The following is a 14403-nucleotide window of genomic DNA, read 5'->3' on the forward strand; positions in this document are numbered from 1 at the left end:
GTCTGAAAGAGCCTTGCAGCCCAGTCAGGCTGTGGGACTGGCAGGTGCTGGCTGCCCTCACAGCCAGGGCTAAAGGACATTCTGCAGAAATGGCTGGATCTGCTCCATCTCGTGAGTAACATCAGGAACACCCCAGACTCTCTGTGGGGCCTCACGGGTGACACAGGGTCAGACCACCCCACTGCTGTGAGAGCTCCAGAAAGGGCTCCCCAGTCACCACAACCAAAACTCTCTGGGCTCTGCCTGGCTGAGGCAGAGCTGCACTGAGGACACAAAGCATCCCTGAGGGATGAGTGGGCAGGACACCACTGCTCCTTACACACCACTCTAAAGGCTTGAACTGCATTTGGGAGTCAGGGTCTGAGGGAAATGTCAATAATAATGACAATAAAGGCTTTTCCAAGCTCTCAAGGAAACACCTTCAGCAGCAAGAAGTGCCAGGGTCCCCAGCAATGAGGGCAGAAGGACGAAACCCCTGTGCCATGGTGAGCAGCATGCTGCCCATCCAGCCCTGCTTGGTGTGCCATGCTTCAGTCTGGCAACCAACGAGGTGTTCACGGTGTGGACACTGTTGGAAAGGTGAAGGAACAGGCGGAGACGAGGCTGTGGGGCAGCAAACATGACCAGCTGCAGCAGGTGATGGGCACCCAGCATCTCTAAGTGCCTTCATGCTCCTCAGCTGGACCCAGGCAGGCTCAGCCACTGAAGGGAATTCAGGGAAAGCAGCTCCAGGAGAAAGCAGCAGCAGTGAAGGTGCTGATGACCCAAGGAATCACACCACATCCAGCTCCCTGGAGCTCCTCCAGGCCCAGAGGTGCTGCAGCCTCTGGTGCTGCTTTCCAGACCCCACCCCATATTCCACACCCCACATCCCACCCCCCTGCCCCTGCTCAGCAGCTGCCCCCCCAGGCGCGGCAGGGACACTCCCCCGTGGGGCAGAGCAGGCGGAGGACACGCTCCCGGATCTGCCTGGTCCTCACCCCGTACACGATGGGGTTGAGCATGGGCGGCACCACGACGTAGAGGTTGGCCAGCAGGATGTGCACGTGGCCCGGGACGTGGCGGCCGAAGCGGTGCGTGAGGAAGGAGAAGAAGGCCGGCACGTAGAACATGAGGATGACGCAGAGGTGGGAGCCGCAGGTGCTGAGGGTTTTGAGGCGAGCCTCGGGCGAGGGCAGGCGGAACACGGCCCTGAGGATGAGCGCGTAGGAGACGGCGATGAGCACCACGTCCAGCCCCGAGGAGAGCAGCGCCGTGGTCAGCCCGTACCACACGTTGGCGCGGATGTCGGCGCACGCCAGGCGGGCGATGCCCATGTGCTCGCAGTAGCTGTGGGGCATCACGGTGTGCCCGCAGAAGGGCAGGCGCTTCAGCAGGAAGATGGGAGGGAACATGATGCAGAAGGCGCGGGCCACGGCGGCCGCGGCGATCTTGGCGATCACCGGGGCCGTGAGCACGGCGCCGTAGCGCAGCGGCTCGCACACGGCCACGTAGCGGTCGAAGGCCATGGCCAGCAGCACCGAGGACTCCACGATGAAGCTGAAATGGGTGAAGAACATCTGCGTGACGCAGGCGTCGAAGGAGATCTCCCTGGCGCCGAACCAGAAGATGGCCAGCATTTTGGGCACCGTGGTGGTGGACAGCAGGAGGTCGGACAGAGCCAGCATGGCCAGGAACAGGTACGTGGGCTCGTGCAGGCTGCGGTCCGCGGCGATGAGCACCAGCAGCACCAGGTTGCTGAGCACTGCCGTGAGGTACATCAGGCAGAAGGGGACGGAGATCCAGATGTGGGACTCCTCCATGCCTGGGATGCCCGTCAGGACAAAGGTGATGGGGTCGAAGCTGCTCTCGTTGAGCTCGTGCATGGCTCAGGGTCAGGCCGGCCCAGCCCTGTGCAACAACAGAAGGGATGAAGGACACCTGTGAGCCTGGGCTGGCCCGTGACACCTGGCAGAGGCTGCGAACCAGGACACGAGTTCCATGGCGCCTGCCTTCCCCCCAGGGGTTCCCTCGCCGTGCTCTGTACAAGGGACCCCGTTTGTTCTGTCAGTGTGTTTGTGAGGAAAACATCTCTGTTCTCCCGTCGCCACTGCTGAGCAGCCCTGCCTTATCCACTGCCACAAAAACCTTGTAAAAGCCATAGAAATAGTCCTAAAAGTCACCCTCAGCCTTGTCACAGTCAGTGGCTCCGTCTGCGAGCACACACAGAGCTGCCTCTGCGGTGGGACTCCAGGTCCCTCCAGGGAGGTGGAATGACACAATTCCTCACCCTGCTCAGACCAGTGACCAAAGCTCCTTGTAAAATCCCCCAAAAAGGAATCAATCCTTCCCCAGTATCACTGTTGGCCCGGGTCTGGGATGTGGCCGACATCCAGCTGCACCTCTGAGGGCACCCATCAGACTTCTCACTCTGAACTTCTCTTCTCCAGCCTGAGCAACCCCAGCTCTCCCAGCCTGGCTCTAGAGCAGAGGGAGCCCTTTCTTTTCCTGCCTTTTGCATCATTTCTGCCTCACTCCTTCATTAAGAGGGGCAAAGACATGGTGGACTGCACAGAGTGGTCCTTGGACAAAGAAATTCTGGCTCAAAGCAGGAATACCCCAGAGAGACACCCCAAATGCAGAGCTCTGCACTGATGCTCGGCCCTGGCACCCTTCCAGCCCCAGTTTTCCCAGTTCCTGAAGTGCTGGGGCAGCCTGAGCTGGGAGCATTGTCCCATGACTGATCAGCCTGAGGGGATCTTGGAAGATTTGATTAATGCAAACAAAGTCCTCTACAAAAGTTTTGCCATGAGCTGGGCTTTGAGGAGAAGGAGCACGGCAGGACTGCTGGGTTTGTGTGCTTCCCCCACCTCACCCCCAGCTCCCATTCCCTGTGTAAACCCCATCACACTTTAGAAAAACTCCATTACATTAGGGTTGGGATAGAGGAAAACCAGTTGGATTCGGGCCAAAGATAAACCTTGCCTGCCTGCAGCCTGATTCACTCTTATTGCAAGCAGCAGGTACCCAGGGCAGACGTGTTTGCATTTCTAAGTGCTGCCATTAAGGACTCTCAGCCTCCCTGAACCAAAAGCCCACTGAAAACACGGCTCAGCACAGAAAAGACCTTCAGCTCATGGCAAATATTTGTCCAGCCACCTCTTCCACTTTGCAAGCCCACGTCAGCCAGGTGAGTGAAGCCAGTGTGGGTCTGGAGAAGGGATTAAATCTGCCTGGAATTCCCAGGCTTCAGCCCCAGCCGTGTTACTGTGTGTGGGCTACAAAGCAGCTCAGCAAGACTTTCCACCTCCACATCCCAGAAATACGGAAATCTATTCCTCTCACATACCACCTCGCTTCCCTCCAGTCTTTCCAAACAGAACCACTGCCCCAAACCCCATGTTGACATAAAAGGGACTCACCAAGGGCCAGCCCCGAGCTGGGAGGAGGAACCACAACCCCAAATGGAGCAGAGCCCGGGGAGCCCAAAGCCCCAAGTGCTGCCAGGGCTGATGCTATCGAGCCTTCCCTTCCCACACCTCAGAAACAGCAGCAGCCCCTGCACCTGGGGGGCTTAAATTGCCGGTGCATTAACCATTAACAGCAGTTAACACTCCCGGCTGAGGCATTTCCTGCTTTCCCAGCATTTGCATTGCAAGTGAATTTCCCCTCTCCTTGCTGGGCACTGGGCCTGAGCAGGAGCTGGGCACAGCCTGAGCACTCCTGGGATCCAGAGCATCACGGATGTCTGGGAGTGTTTTATCCACAGCAGGTGAAAATTGTCTCGTTCCACTGCTGAGACCTCCCTGAACAGCCCCCTCAAGCTGCCAGGTCCCCTCTGCCACCCAACCCCAGCCCACGGGCACTGCTCTACCTTCATGATTATAATGACTGTGAAGATCATTGATCGAATCAACAATCTACAAAACCATGATTGGGCAGGAATTGTTCCCTGGCAGGGTGGGCAGGGCTGGCACAGGGTGCCCAGAGCAGCTGTGGCTGCCCCTGGATCCCTGGCAGTGCCCAAGGCCAGGTTGGACACTGGGACAGTGGGAGGTGTCCCTGCCATGGCAGGGGTGGCTCTGGGGGGGATTTGGGGTCCCTCCCAACCCAAACCAGTCTGGGATTCCCACGATTCTGTGATTTTGTGACCTCTAAGACCATCAAGTGCAAAAAGCATGCCCAGAAAAGCCAATACTGAGCAGTGTCCTGCCCCACCCAGCGACACTGATGTCAGCCCCAGCCCCTCCTTCCCCATCCCTCCTCCCCAAGGACACGGCTCCTGGGGTAACAGGGAAGCAGGAGTGGGAGGTTCTGATCTTGCAGAAGGATCCTGGATCCAGGAAAGGCAACAACACTGACAAGGCACCATCACTCCTGCAGCAACTGTGGAAATGTTCAACAGGAGCCATGCAATTAAAAATATTGGTGCTGTCTCTCCTCTGATGCTTCATGCATCTCAAAATGCAGCATTTGGACTGGACTCCCCTTGCTTTGGCTCCAGAGGAGATGTGGATGATGCTGTGAGCTCTGCTGGGCTCCCTCCAGGGTGGGCTGGGCTCCTGCTGGGCACCGTGCCCATCCCTGCTGCCAGCCCTGAGCCTCTGAGTCCTGGCAGGGCAGGAGCTGCACGGGAAATGTGGCACCTGAAGCTTGGACTCAGTGACTTGGGAGGCTTTTTCCAAGCTCAGTGATTCTGCCATTCTGTGGAGCAGAGGATGTGCTGCTGCTGTGCCTCAAACACCGAGCTTGCTCCAGGAGCTCCAGGTTTCCTTCCTGCCACAGACTCTTCCCACTGGGGCTGGTTCCCTGCACCCTGTGCCACAGACACCCCAAAACGGGCCCCAGAAACACCCTGCACAGCTCTGCCCCCCCGAGCCACATCCCACCCCAGCAGCTGGGAGGGTTCGGGGGGCAGGAGCAGGGCAGGGACCCCCTCAAGGGGTGCAGCAGGAGCTGGACCCAGCAGGGCAGGGGCTGATGGAGCAGCAAGGATGGAGTCCCAGGAGCAGAGGGTGAGGAATGTCCCTGCTGTCCCCGGGGCTGGGGCACACACAGGGCACTCTCTAGAGTCCTCTCTAGGGCTGCCTTGAGGAAGAGGAGCACGGGGAGCTCATTGGGAAGCTCCGGCTGTGCAGCAGGGATGAGGCACGGACAGCACCCTGGTACGTGAGTGGAGAACTGCTGAGACTTTGGGAGAGTGACTCTAGGGGTCCCTGTGAGGCAAGAAATGGTCCCACAGCCAGGCAGAGCCACAGGGCTCTGGTGTGGTCACCGGGGGCTCATGGTGGCCTCCAGTGCGGGGGAAGGCAGGTGACACCAGGGGTCACACCCTGAGGCACTGGGCAGGCTGGCAGGGTCCCGCTGGGTCCTGCAGCCTGGCACGGCAGGACACGAGCCCCAGGTTCCTCCAAGCCCTGGGGAGTGTCCATGGTGTGTCCCGGGCCAGCCCCCACTGAGTCGCCACTGTCCCCTCAGGGTCAGGGGCATTTACACCCCATGGCTGCAGCAGGATCAGAAGAGCTCCAAGGACAAGGACCCAGAGTGCCCAAGGCCAGGGACGGGGGCCAGGGCCACTCCTGTCACTGTCCCAGGGGAAGAGGTCCCTGCCCATGGCTGGGGTGGGACACGATGGGTTTAATGTCCCTGCCAGGCCAGACCCTGCTGTGATCCCCCCTGCCCCATCCCGGGGCAGAGCGTGGCCTGGGGGCACCGAGCTGCTCGTCCCCCGGGGTGACAGCAGTGACAGGGATGGTGACAGGGACAGTGACACAGACAGGGACAGGGACAGTGACACAGACAGTGACGGTGACAGGGACACTGACAGTGACACAGACAGTGACAGTGACAGCAGTGACAGGGACACTGACACAGACAGTGACAGTGACACAGTGACAGGAACAGGGACAGTGACACAGACAGTGACAGGGACAGTGACAGCAGTGACAGGGACACTGACACAGACAGTGACAGTGACACTGACAGTGACACAGACAGTGACAGTGACACAGTGACAGGAACAGGGACAGTGACAGGGACACTGACAGTGACACAGACAGTGACGGTGACGGGACAGTGACACAGGGACACGAGGCCAGCCCCGCTCAGCACAGCCCTGTCCCTGCCCCACTCCTCAGCTGCGCCTTTCCCAGGCTGAGCTCGGCAGCTCCAGCACACCCGGCACACGCGGCTGCCGCACTGTTGTTCCTCGGGCATTTTTATCCTTTTTATTTACTCACACACCCTTTTGCTCCCAGGGCCTGCAGTGTGCACACTGGCACTGTCCCTGTCCTTCCTCGATGTCCCTGAGCACAGAGAGCTGGGCTGGGCTGAACTGGGCTGGGCTGAATTGAACTGGACCAGGCTGGACGTGCCCCTCTGCAGGGCTCAGCTGGGCCAGGCAGGCTCTGGGCTGGGGTCACCCCTGGTTCTGGGGTTCCTCTAACCCACATGGTGAGCCAAGCCTAAAAATGTCAGCTCCCCTGGGTGGGTGACACCAGTGTGTGACAGCAGTGTGTGACAGCAGTGTGTGACACCAGTGTGTGACACCAGTGTGTGACAGTGTGACACCAGTACCCGAGGGGTGTGGCACCAGCTCTGGGGGACACAGCAGGTCTCTGGCACTGGGAGTTCTGGGCATGTGGCTCTTGGTGTGGTGTGCTGGTGGCTCTGCCAGGATGGGCGAGTGAAGCCCCCCCAGCAGGAGTCCCCGGTGGCCACAGGGGATGCAGAGGGAGCCCAGTGCCTGCCCCGAGTGGCAGGGCCGGTGCTGCGAGGGCTGGGGCTGGTGCAGTGCAGGGGCAGGAGGGGGACACTGGTGCTCCAGAGGGTCCCCAGCAGCTCCCAGGGCCACAGCAGGACCCACTGGAGCTGAGCCCTCCACCACTGAACCAGCAGGAACCCCGGGGTGCTGCTGACACCGAGATTTGGGAGCCCCCAGTCCCCTCCTGCTCCCCATCTCCAGCCCTGGAGGGGCTGCAGGGGGGAGCTGAGGGACCCCTCAGAGATGAGGACGTGGCTGAGCAGGGCCCCACGCTAAGAGGGTTCCCACGGGAATGGTGTCAGAGCCGATTCCAGCAAGAAGGGGCAGCAGCAGCTTCCCCAAAAGCCTCGCCTGGGGCTCAGCCCATGGTCCTAAAGTGCCAGATTTTGTTCCTCTCCCCTGAAACCAGAACACTGAATCTTACCCTAGAGTTCAGAGCCCAGCAGGGCTCTGCTGCACACCAGCCTCGCTGGGTTATTTGCTTTTCTTCTGCTTCTCTCACAGATTTGGGGGTGCCTCTCACCAGACACGGGCTCAGGGGTCTGTCCTGCCTCCAGTACCGGGGTCACAGCAGCTCTGCCACCTCAGGTGTTGTGCAGACACTGCGTGTGGGTTTGTTTTTGTCTCCTCACCTGAAACACCTCAGGGTAGATTTAACCTTGATGTGTTTTCTGCCAGGAAGAAGAGCATGGGGAGCACAGGGGGCAGAGCAGGATGTCACAGCCCACAACAGTGACAGGGGCGTTGTGCTGAGCCCCGCACACCCCAGATGCTGGAAGTGGCACCGTGGATGTTCCAGAGCTGCTGTTCCTGCTCCTGGAGCATCTTCCCTGCAAGGAGTGCCACCTGCACAGGACATGGCACAGCCAAAGCAGGGTCATCCTCCTCCTTTGCACCAAGGCCAGGCCAGGTGTGCTCCAGAGACCTCTGCAGATCATGGAATCATGGAATTGTTGGGGCAGGCAGAGCCCCCAGGGACCACCGAGCTCTGCACTTCCCCCAGCACTGCCAGGGCACCAGTGACCCCTGTGCCAGGAGCCAGATCCACACTTTGGGCTTTGAAATCCCTCCAGGGATGGGCACTGCATCCCTTTCCCCAAAACCCAACCTAAACCTCCCTTGGCACACCCTGCTCTGCTGCTCACCTGAGCCAGCAGCACCTGGGGGAGCACAGGGGATGCTCCCTGAACCCCCCAGCTCACATCATCTCAGAACTGGCTGCAGCACCAGGGGATTCCCAGCACTAAAGGAGGAGGAAGCTGAGGGCAGGTGGGACAAAGGTGGTTTAGGCTGAAACTCCATCAGGGACTCCACAAACCTGCAGGAATTTCCCCTGTTGTTACCTCAGTGATTTCTGTGGTAGCTCTTGGGGGATCCCTGGCATTGGTGGGGTGACAGAGATGGGCTGTGGCTGCTGGTAAAATAATTAATTTACTGAAAAACTAAATAATTACAGAACTAAGTAATTAAAGAAATTAAATTAAGTAATTAAATAAATTAAATAATTAATTTACAGAATAATTAAATAACGAATTTACTGAATAACTAAATAAATAAACAAGTCAATAACTACATGGCTAAATAAATAAGTAAATAATTAAGTGCCCCATGCATTTATCTAGCTAATTAATTGTTTCAATTAAGTGCTCTCTCTGCCCTGAGCTGCAGAGCAGCAGTGCCAGGGCTGCAGGAATAGCACAGGACCCCAGGACAGATGCACAGGTGGGCAGAGATTCACCTGAGCAATGGCTGCAGCAGCCACAGCAGCTGCTGCCCCACACCTGGAACCCCCCCAGGACCACTGAGGGTGGAAAAACCTTCAAGGTCATCAAGTCCAAACTTTGATCCCCCCTCTCTGAGACCACTGAGCCCAGCTGCTCCCCCAGCTCTGCCAGGGCCACCATGGCAGTGTCCCCAAGGGTCACATGCACAAAGGTGTGTGGTGGCACTCACACTCACACTCACACACACTCACACACATTCACACACACACACATTTTCACACGTGTGGTGACACCAAGGTGAGGGGACGTGCAGGTCTGGACAGGTCCAGCCACAGCAATGTGAGGAATTCCCATGGGAAAGTCCCAGGTTGGGGAGAGGCTGACTCAGCACAGGCTGAACCCACCACGGCAAACACTGCCACCAAAATGGCCAGGAATGGCATCGGGTGACATAGAATTACACATAATTACACATGATTGCATGTAATTACCCTCCTGACTCGTGCTGCAGTGACAGCTGCCCTGCTCTGCCTGGCACAGGGGTGGGCAGCAGCTTCCCAGAGCTCAGAAAAGCAGCAGTTCCACCAAGGAACCAATTCCAATTCCAAGGAAACTGTCCTGGCTCGGGGCTGTGCAGCTGCAGCTGGGAGCTCCTGCCTGGCACAGGGATTCTCCAGCTGGGCAGTGGGAAAATGGGAAAAGCCCAGAAATGGGGTGAAAATGGGGCCAGGTCTGCTCTGCCCCATCACAAGTCCTCAGTGGCTGGGGGTGCCACGGGAACGTGGCTCAGACAGGGACCCCCAGAGGGGGAACAATGGGACATGGAGCTGGCAGAGGGGCAGGAGGGAGAGGGACATCAGAGCTGAGCTCGGGTTCCTGGCAGGGGCTGGCACACCCCGAGGAGCCCAGTGGAGCCCACAGGTCCCTCCTGTGCCTCTCTCTGATGAGGGGAGTTCCTCACTTGGGATGAGGGCCAGTCCTGACCTGCCCTGCTCCTTGGAGGGCTCAGCAGCCGTGGAAGCATCCCCCAGCCCAGGCTGGGGACACCAGAGCTGCCACTTCTCGTGCTGTGTCCCTTCCAACGCCGGGGGGTCTCTCCAGGACTGGTGCCTTTTGCCAGGACCAGTGTCCCAGTGCCACCCTGCTCTGTCCCTGTGCCTGTCCCTGAGGGTCCCAGGGTCCCCCCTGCCCCGTTCAGGAACCAAAGGCTCTTCTCTGTCACAGGTTGTGCCAGAACATCCCTCACTCCGTGTCTGATCCCACAGGGGCACTGTGGCAGCACTGCTCCCTGCACTCCTGGAGCTGGGGATGGAGCAAGACGAACAGCCTGGTCAAATTCTGGGGAAATGATGGAGAAAAAAGGGAGTGAGGAAGACTCCAGCTGACCACGGGGTCATGATGTGGCGTGGGACAGGGCTGGGCAGTGACAGCCCAAGGCAGGGGACAGGGATTTCCAGCCAGGAAGCAGCTCCAGGAGGGAGCCCAGCACATTGTCACTGTCACAGTCTGGGGATTGAGCTGGGTTTAGGATCAGGTCTCCACGGGACCCTGCACCTCTGTGCACACACAGGCTGGGGATGGGTTCAGCTGTTGCCCTCAGGATCCATCCCGGACTGGAAACAGCCTCAGCTGGAGCCGGGCTGCTCCATCCCATGGTCTGGCACTGAGTGAGGAGCTCAAAGGGACATCAGCAGACCCTGTCCCATCCTGAACAGCTGAGTCCCTGTGGGATGGAGCAGGATATTGTGGGATAATGGGAAAAAACCCGAGGACCTGACCCTGCTGCACTGTCTGGAGCAATGCTTGAGGGATGACTGATGTTGTCCCCAAAAGATGATGGATATTGTCCCCAAAAGATGATGGATATTGTCCCCCGTCTGCCTCAGGAAGCATTTAGCAATTCCCATCACAGGACCTGAAGTGTCCTAATCACAGAATCACAGAATGATTTGGGTTAGGAGTGACCTTAAAGCTCATCCAGACCCAAGCCCTGCCATGGGCAGGGACACCTTCCACTGGAGCAGGGTGTTCTGAGCCTTTTCAAGCCCAAATTCTATTCAAGATGGGAATTATTAGGCTTCCACCTTTGCAGAATATTGAATTGTTTGATCCTGAAGGGCAGCTCTGGATGAGCTGCAGGAGCTCAGGGAGGTGAGGTAGAGCTTCACACTGCAGGGGGGTGGGCAGCAGCACTGCAGGAAGGGATGAGCAGGGGTTGGGAGCCAAAGCAGGGACGGAGTGGCCTGAAGTGGCTGCCAAACATAACCCAGAGCCTTGTTCACCGAGGCGCAGGAGGGAGGAGCTGGGGCTGTGTGCTCAGCAGGGCTGGCAGGGGCTGAGGTGGCAGCGGTGGCAGCGGTGGCAGCGGTGACAGCAGTGACAGCAGTGGCCTTCAGTGAGAGCACAGGGAAGGTCTCCCAGGAACCCAACAAAGGAGCCACGGCCACGAGGACACCAACAGCGAGAGAGCTCAGAGCAGGGCGGGAGCTGCAGATCCACGGATTAAATTGAGTTTGTAAATTAAATTCCTCAAGAAATAATGAGCCACGCACAGGCTGGGGCTCCAGCACAGAGAGTTCAGGGATAACCCAGAGCGGCAGAAGCCCCTGAGCAGGGAGGGACGGGGCTGGGGAGCTCAGAACTGCAAACACAGCCTGGCTTTGGCCACCAGCAATCACAGAATCCCCAAATCCCCGAGGCTGGCAAAGCCCTCCCAGCCCCTGCAGTCCCAGCTGTGCCCCATGGCCACCTTGGCACCCTGAGTGCCACCTCCAGGTGCCACCTGCAGGGATGGGCACTCCAAAGCTCCCTGGGCAGCCCCTGCCAAGGCCTGAGCACCCTTTCAGTAAAGAATTCTTTTCTAATATCTATTTTTTCCTAATATCTAATGTCTCCTTGCCCCTATTTTTTCCAGAGCTGCTCAGATCACAACAGCCACCGTGGGGAGTTGGATTCCCAGCCCCAGAAGAAACAAACCTCGATGGCAGGACAGAGACACAGCAGGACATGGAGCTGGAAGGTGCTGGCCAAGGCAAGCTCCAACGTGGATGGCCAAAGGAAGGCAGAGAGGAGCCACCACAGCCAAACTGGGAGTGAGAGAAAAAAAATGCTGCAGGTGCTTCCAAGAGAGGGAAGTCCGTGAAATCTCAGTGGGCAGATGCCAGGGAGGCTGAAAGCTTGGGCAAGGGACTGGCACAGGGGGTCCCAACCATCCTCAGACCCTTCTTCAAACACTTCCAGAGTACCCCAGAGACCTCAGGGGGACAAGGAAGGGTCGCAGCCAGAGGGGACCCATGGGGCAAATGTAGCCTGGAAAGAGCAGATGGCTGAATCCCAGTCCTTTTGGGTTTTCCCCAGCACGGGAAGGAGCTGGAGCTGATGGAGAGAGCCCAGAGGAGCCCTGGAACTGCTGCAGGGCTGGAGCCCCTCTGGAGCAAGGCTGGGAGAGCTGGGGGTGCTCACCTGGACAGGAGAAGCTCCAGGGAGAGCTCAGAGCCCCTGGCAGGGCCTGAAGGGGCTCCAGGAGAGCTGGAGAGGGACTGGGGACAAGGATGGAGGGACAGCACACAGGGAATGGCTTCAAAGCAGGATTTGATGGGATTTTGGGAATCAGGAATTGTTCCCTGTGAGGGTGGGCAGGGCTGGCACAGGGTGCCCAGAGCAGCTGTGGCTGCCCCTGGATCCCTGGCAGTGCCCGAGGCCAGGTTGGACACTGGGACAGTGGGAGGTGTCCCTGCCATGGCAGACGTTTGAAATCATATGGATTTTAACGTCCCTTCTAACTCCTGACAAATCAGAACTGGGGAGTTCCATGAGCCCCTTGGATCCACAAATGTCTCTGCATTTGGGGACTTCGGATTGAGAACAGAGGTACCATGGTCAGTCCCACTTTGTGGCATGTACAGGAAGAGTCCCTTGGGCAGTGGAGCAAAAGCAATCAGAATAACTGAGCTGCCTGAGAGGGGAATTCATTCCAAAAGGTACCAGCCTTGAGAGCTGGATGCGGGGGAGGCTGATGATGTGAACCCTCAGTTTATGGAATGAGGGGGTTTGTTCCATGCTGGCAAGTTGGGATTGGCTGAGGACCATTGCCAGGGCCATGGAACAGCCACTAGCTCCTGGGCCATGGATCATGCTGAAGCTCTTTGGAGCCATGGATTGTGCCAGGATGGATCTCCCATGCCAGGCAGGTCTCCAGGGACATGGATTGTGCCAGAGGATCCTCCCATCCCCACAGCCCCAAACGCAGCATTTCCTGATGTGGAGCAAAGAAGGAAAAGGACAAAGTGCCCCAACTCCTGCCACAGGAGGGGGCTGGTCCCTCAGCTCTGACACTGAAGTTTCTGTGTTCTTTTGGCAGAAGGTAAAACCCAGGAGTGGGGAAATGGGCGTCCCCAAAGGGACACAGATCACTCCCCTCACCACTCCTGGGAACTACTTCCCAAAAAAACCCCAAATCCAGCAGCCATGAGGGATTAGGAGGGATTAGGGAGGGATTAAGAGGGAAAGCTTTGAACATGAGCTGTCCCTGTGCCAGTTCTGCAGGTGCAGCAGGAACATCAGCGGGATGTGACGTTCCACAGCTGCCAGCAGGGTTCAGGGCAGGGGGAACACAAGACACCCCCAGCTCAGACACCCCGATAAAATCCCAGCTTGGTGGTAAAAGCAGGCGTGTTGGGATAATTCACAAGGGAGGCACATTAGCCAAATAAATCTGCTTAAGGGAGTGAAGGAGGAGGCCTAATCACTGTGGGATGAAGGCTTGGTTTAATCTCCCAAGGAGCAAATAATTGTCATTAAGGTGTGGGGGATGTAGGGTCCAAGCAGCCTGTGCATTGGTCCTGGCCCTGGGGGCTTCCATGTGGGAACTGTGGGGGAAGAACACCACAACCCTCAGTGCTGCAGGGCTCCGGGCCTCCCCCGGACCGGACCCCAGCTCCACCTGGGAGTGGAAGCTTTGGGAAGTCTCAGTCACATGCTGGCCCTGCCACAGGTGTCTCAGAGATACCTGGGAACGGGAGGAGAGGCGGGACAGGGATGATGAGGAGGGGTCAGGAACACGAGAGTGCTCAGAGCAGCCTGAGCACCACTCCCCTGGCTCTGACAGGTAAAGGTGTCTCTGCCAGGTGAAGGTGTCTCTGTTGCTGGAGTCGGGGCTCATTCCCAGCATCCCCAATGTCCCAGACAAACCAGTGGCATTTGGCACCGGGGAAGGATGAGCCCAGGCCGGCTGAAGGTGATGTTGGCTGAGGGCACAGGAGCTGCCACAGCCCAGCCCTGTCACAAAAATCATCATGAATGTGGCTTGCACAAGGCCACTGCTCCCAAACCCACCAGTGCTGATAGCTGCTGCAGCTCAACAGCGGAGGGGGGATCCTGCAGCAGGACCCAACAACCCTTCCAGGCCCCCCGTGACACCCACCAGGACAGCAGTGCCCAGGTAACCCGGATAACCCAGGTAACTCGGGTACCCCAGGCGCACGACCCTCCTCCTGTGTTGCCCACAGCTCTATGCCCATCCCAGAGCACAAGGATTTGGGAAGGAGCTGGGGTGGAGCTTGTCCTTCTCTCGTCCTCTGCTGCTGGCACCACCAGTTTGGGGGTTCAATGCTGGGATGGCTCACAGGGGCCGTGGGGGGGATCCAGGAGCTGGGGGGCCTCACACAGGCACACACCAGGGTCCCAAAGGCATGGCTGATGGATGCCCTGCTCCATGTCCCTCTTTTTTCCTACACCAATGCTCCCCTCTAATCCTCTGACTGGAGGAGCTTCATGCAGGCAGACAGCGACATTACACAAGGCTAAAGTTGGGAAACATATCCTGAGACCAGGGTGACTGTGATGGGGCACAGGGATCCAATGGTCCCCGTACGTCCCTTCCAACTCAGGAGGTTCCAGGACCCTCAGTTCCTGAGGGATGAACCCCAGGGCACTCAC

The 14403-nt window shown here is 58.2% G+C and overlaps 1 protein-coding gene across 1 annotated transcript; it reads right to left on the reverse strand.

Moving 5' to 3' along the window:
• Nucleotides 1-890: 890 nt before the first annotated feature.
• On the reverse strand, nt 891-1865 carry LOC106861735 (olfactory receptor 52B2-like). The gene has a single exon (XM_014890348.1). It carries the CDS (start codon nt 1863-1865, stop codon nt 891-893), a length of 975 nt encoding a protein of 324 aa, XP_014745834.1.
• Nucleotides 1866-14403: the final 12538 nt, after the last annotated feature.

This window comes from Sturnus vulgaris, chromosome 2 (genome assembly GCF_052056855.1).
Source record: "Sturnus vulgaris isolate bStuVul1 chromosome 2, bStuVul1.hap1, whole genome shotgun sequence".
In the NCBI taxonomy this organism is placed as follows: Eukaryota; Metazoa; Chordata; class Aves; order Passeriformes; family Sturnidae; genus Sturnus; species Sturnus vulgaris.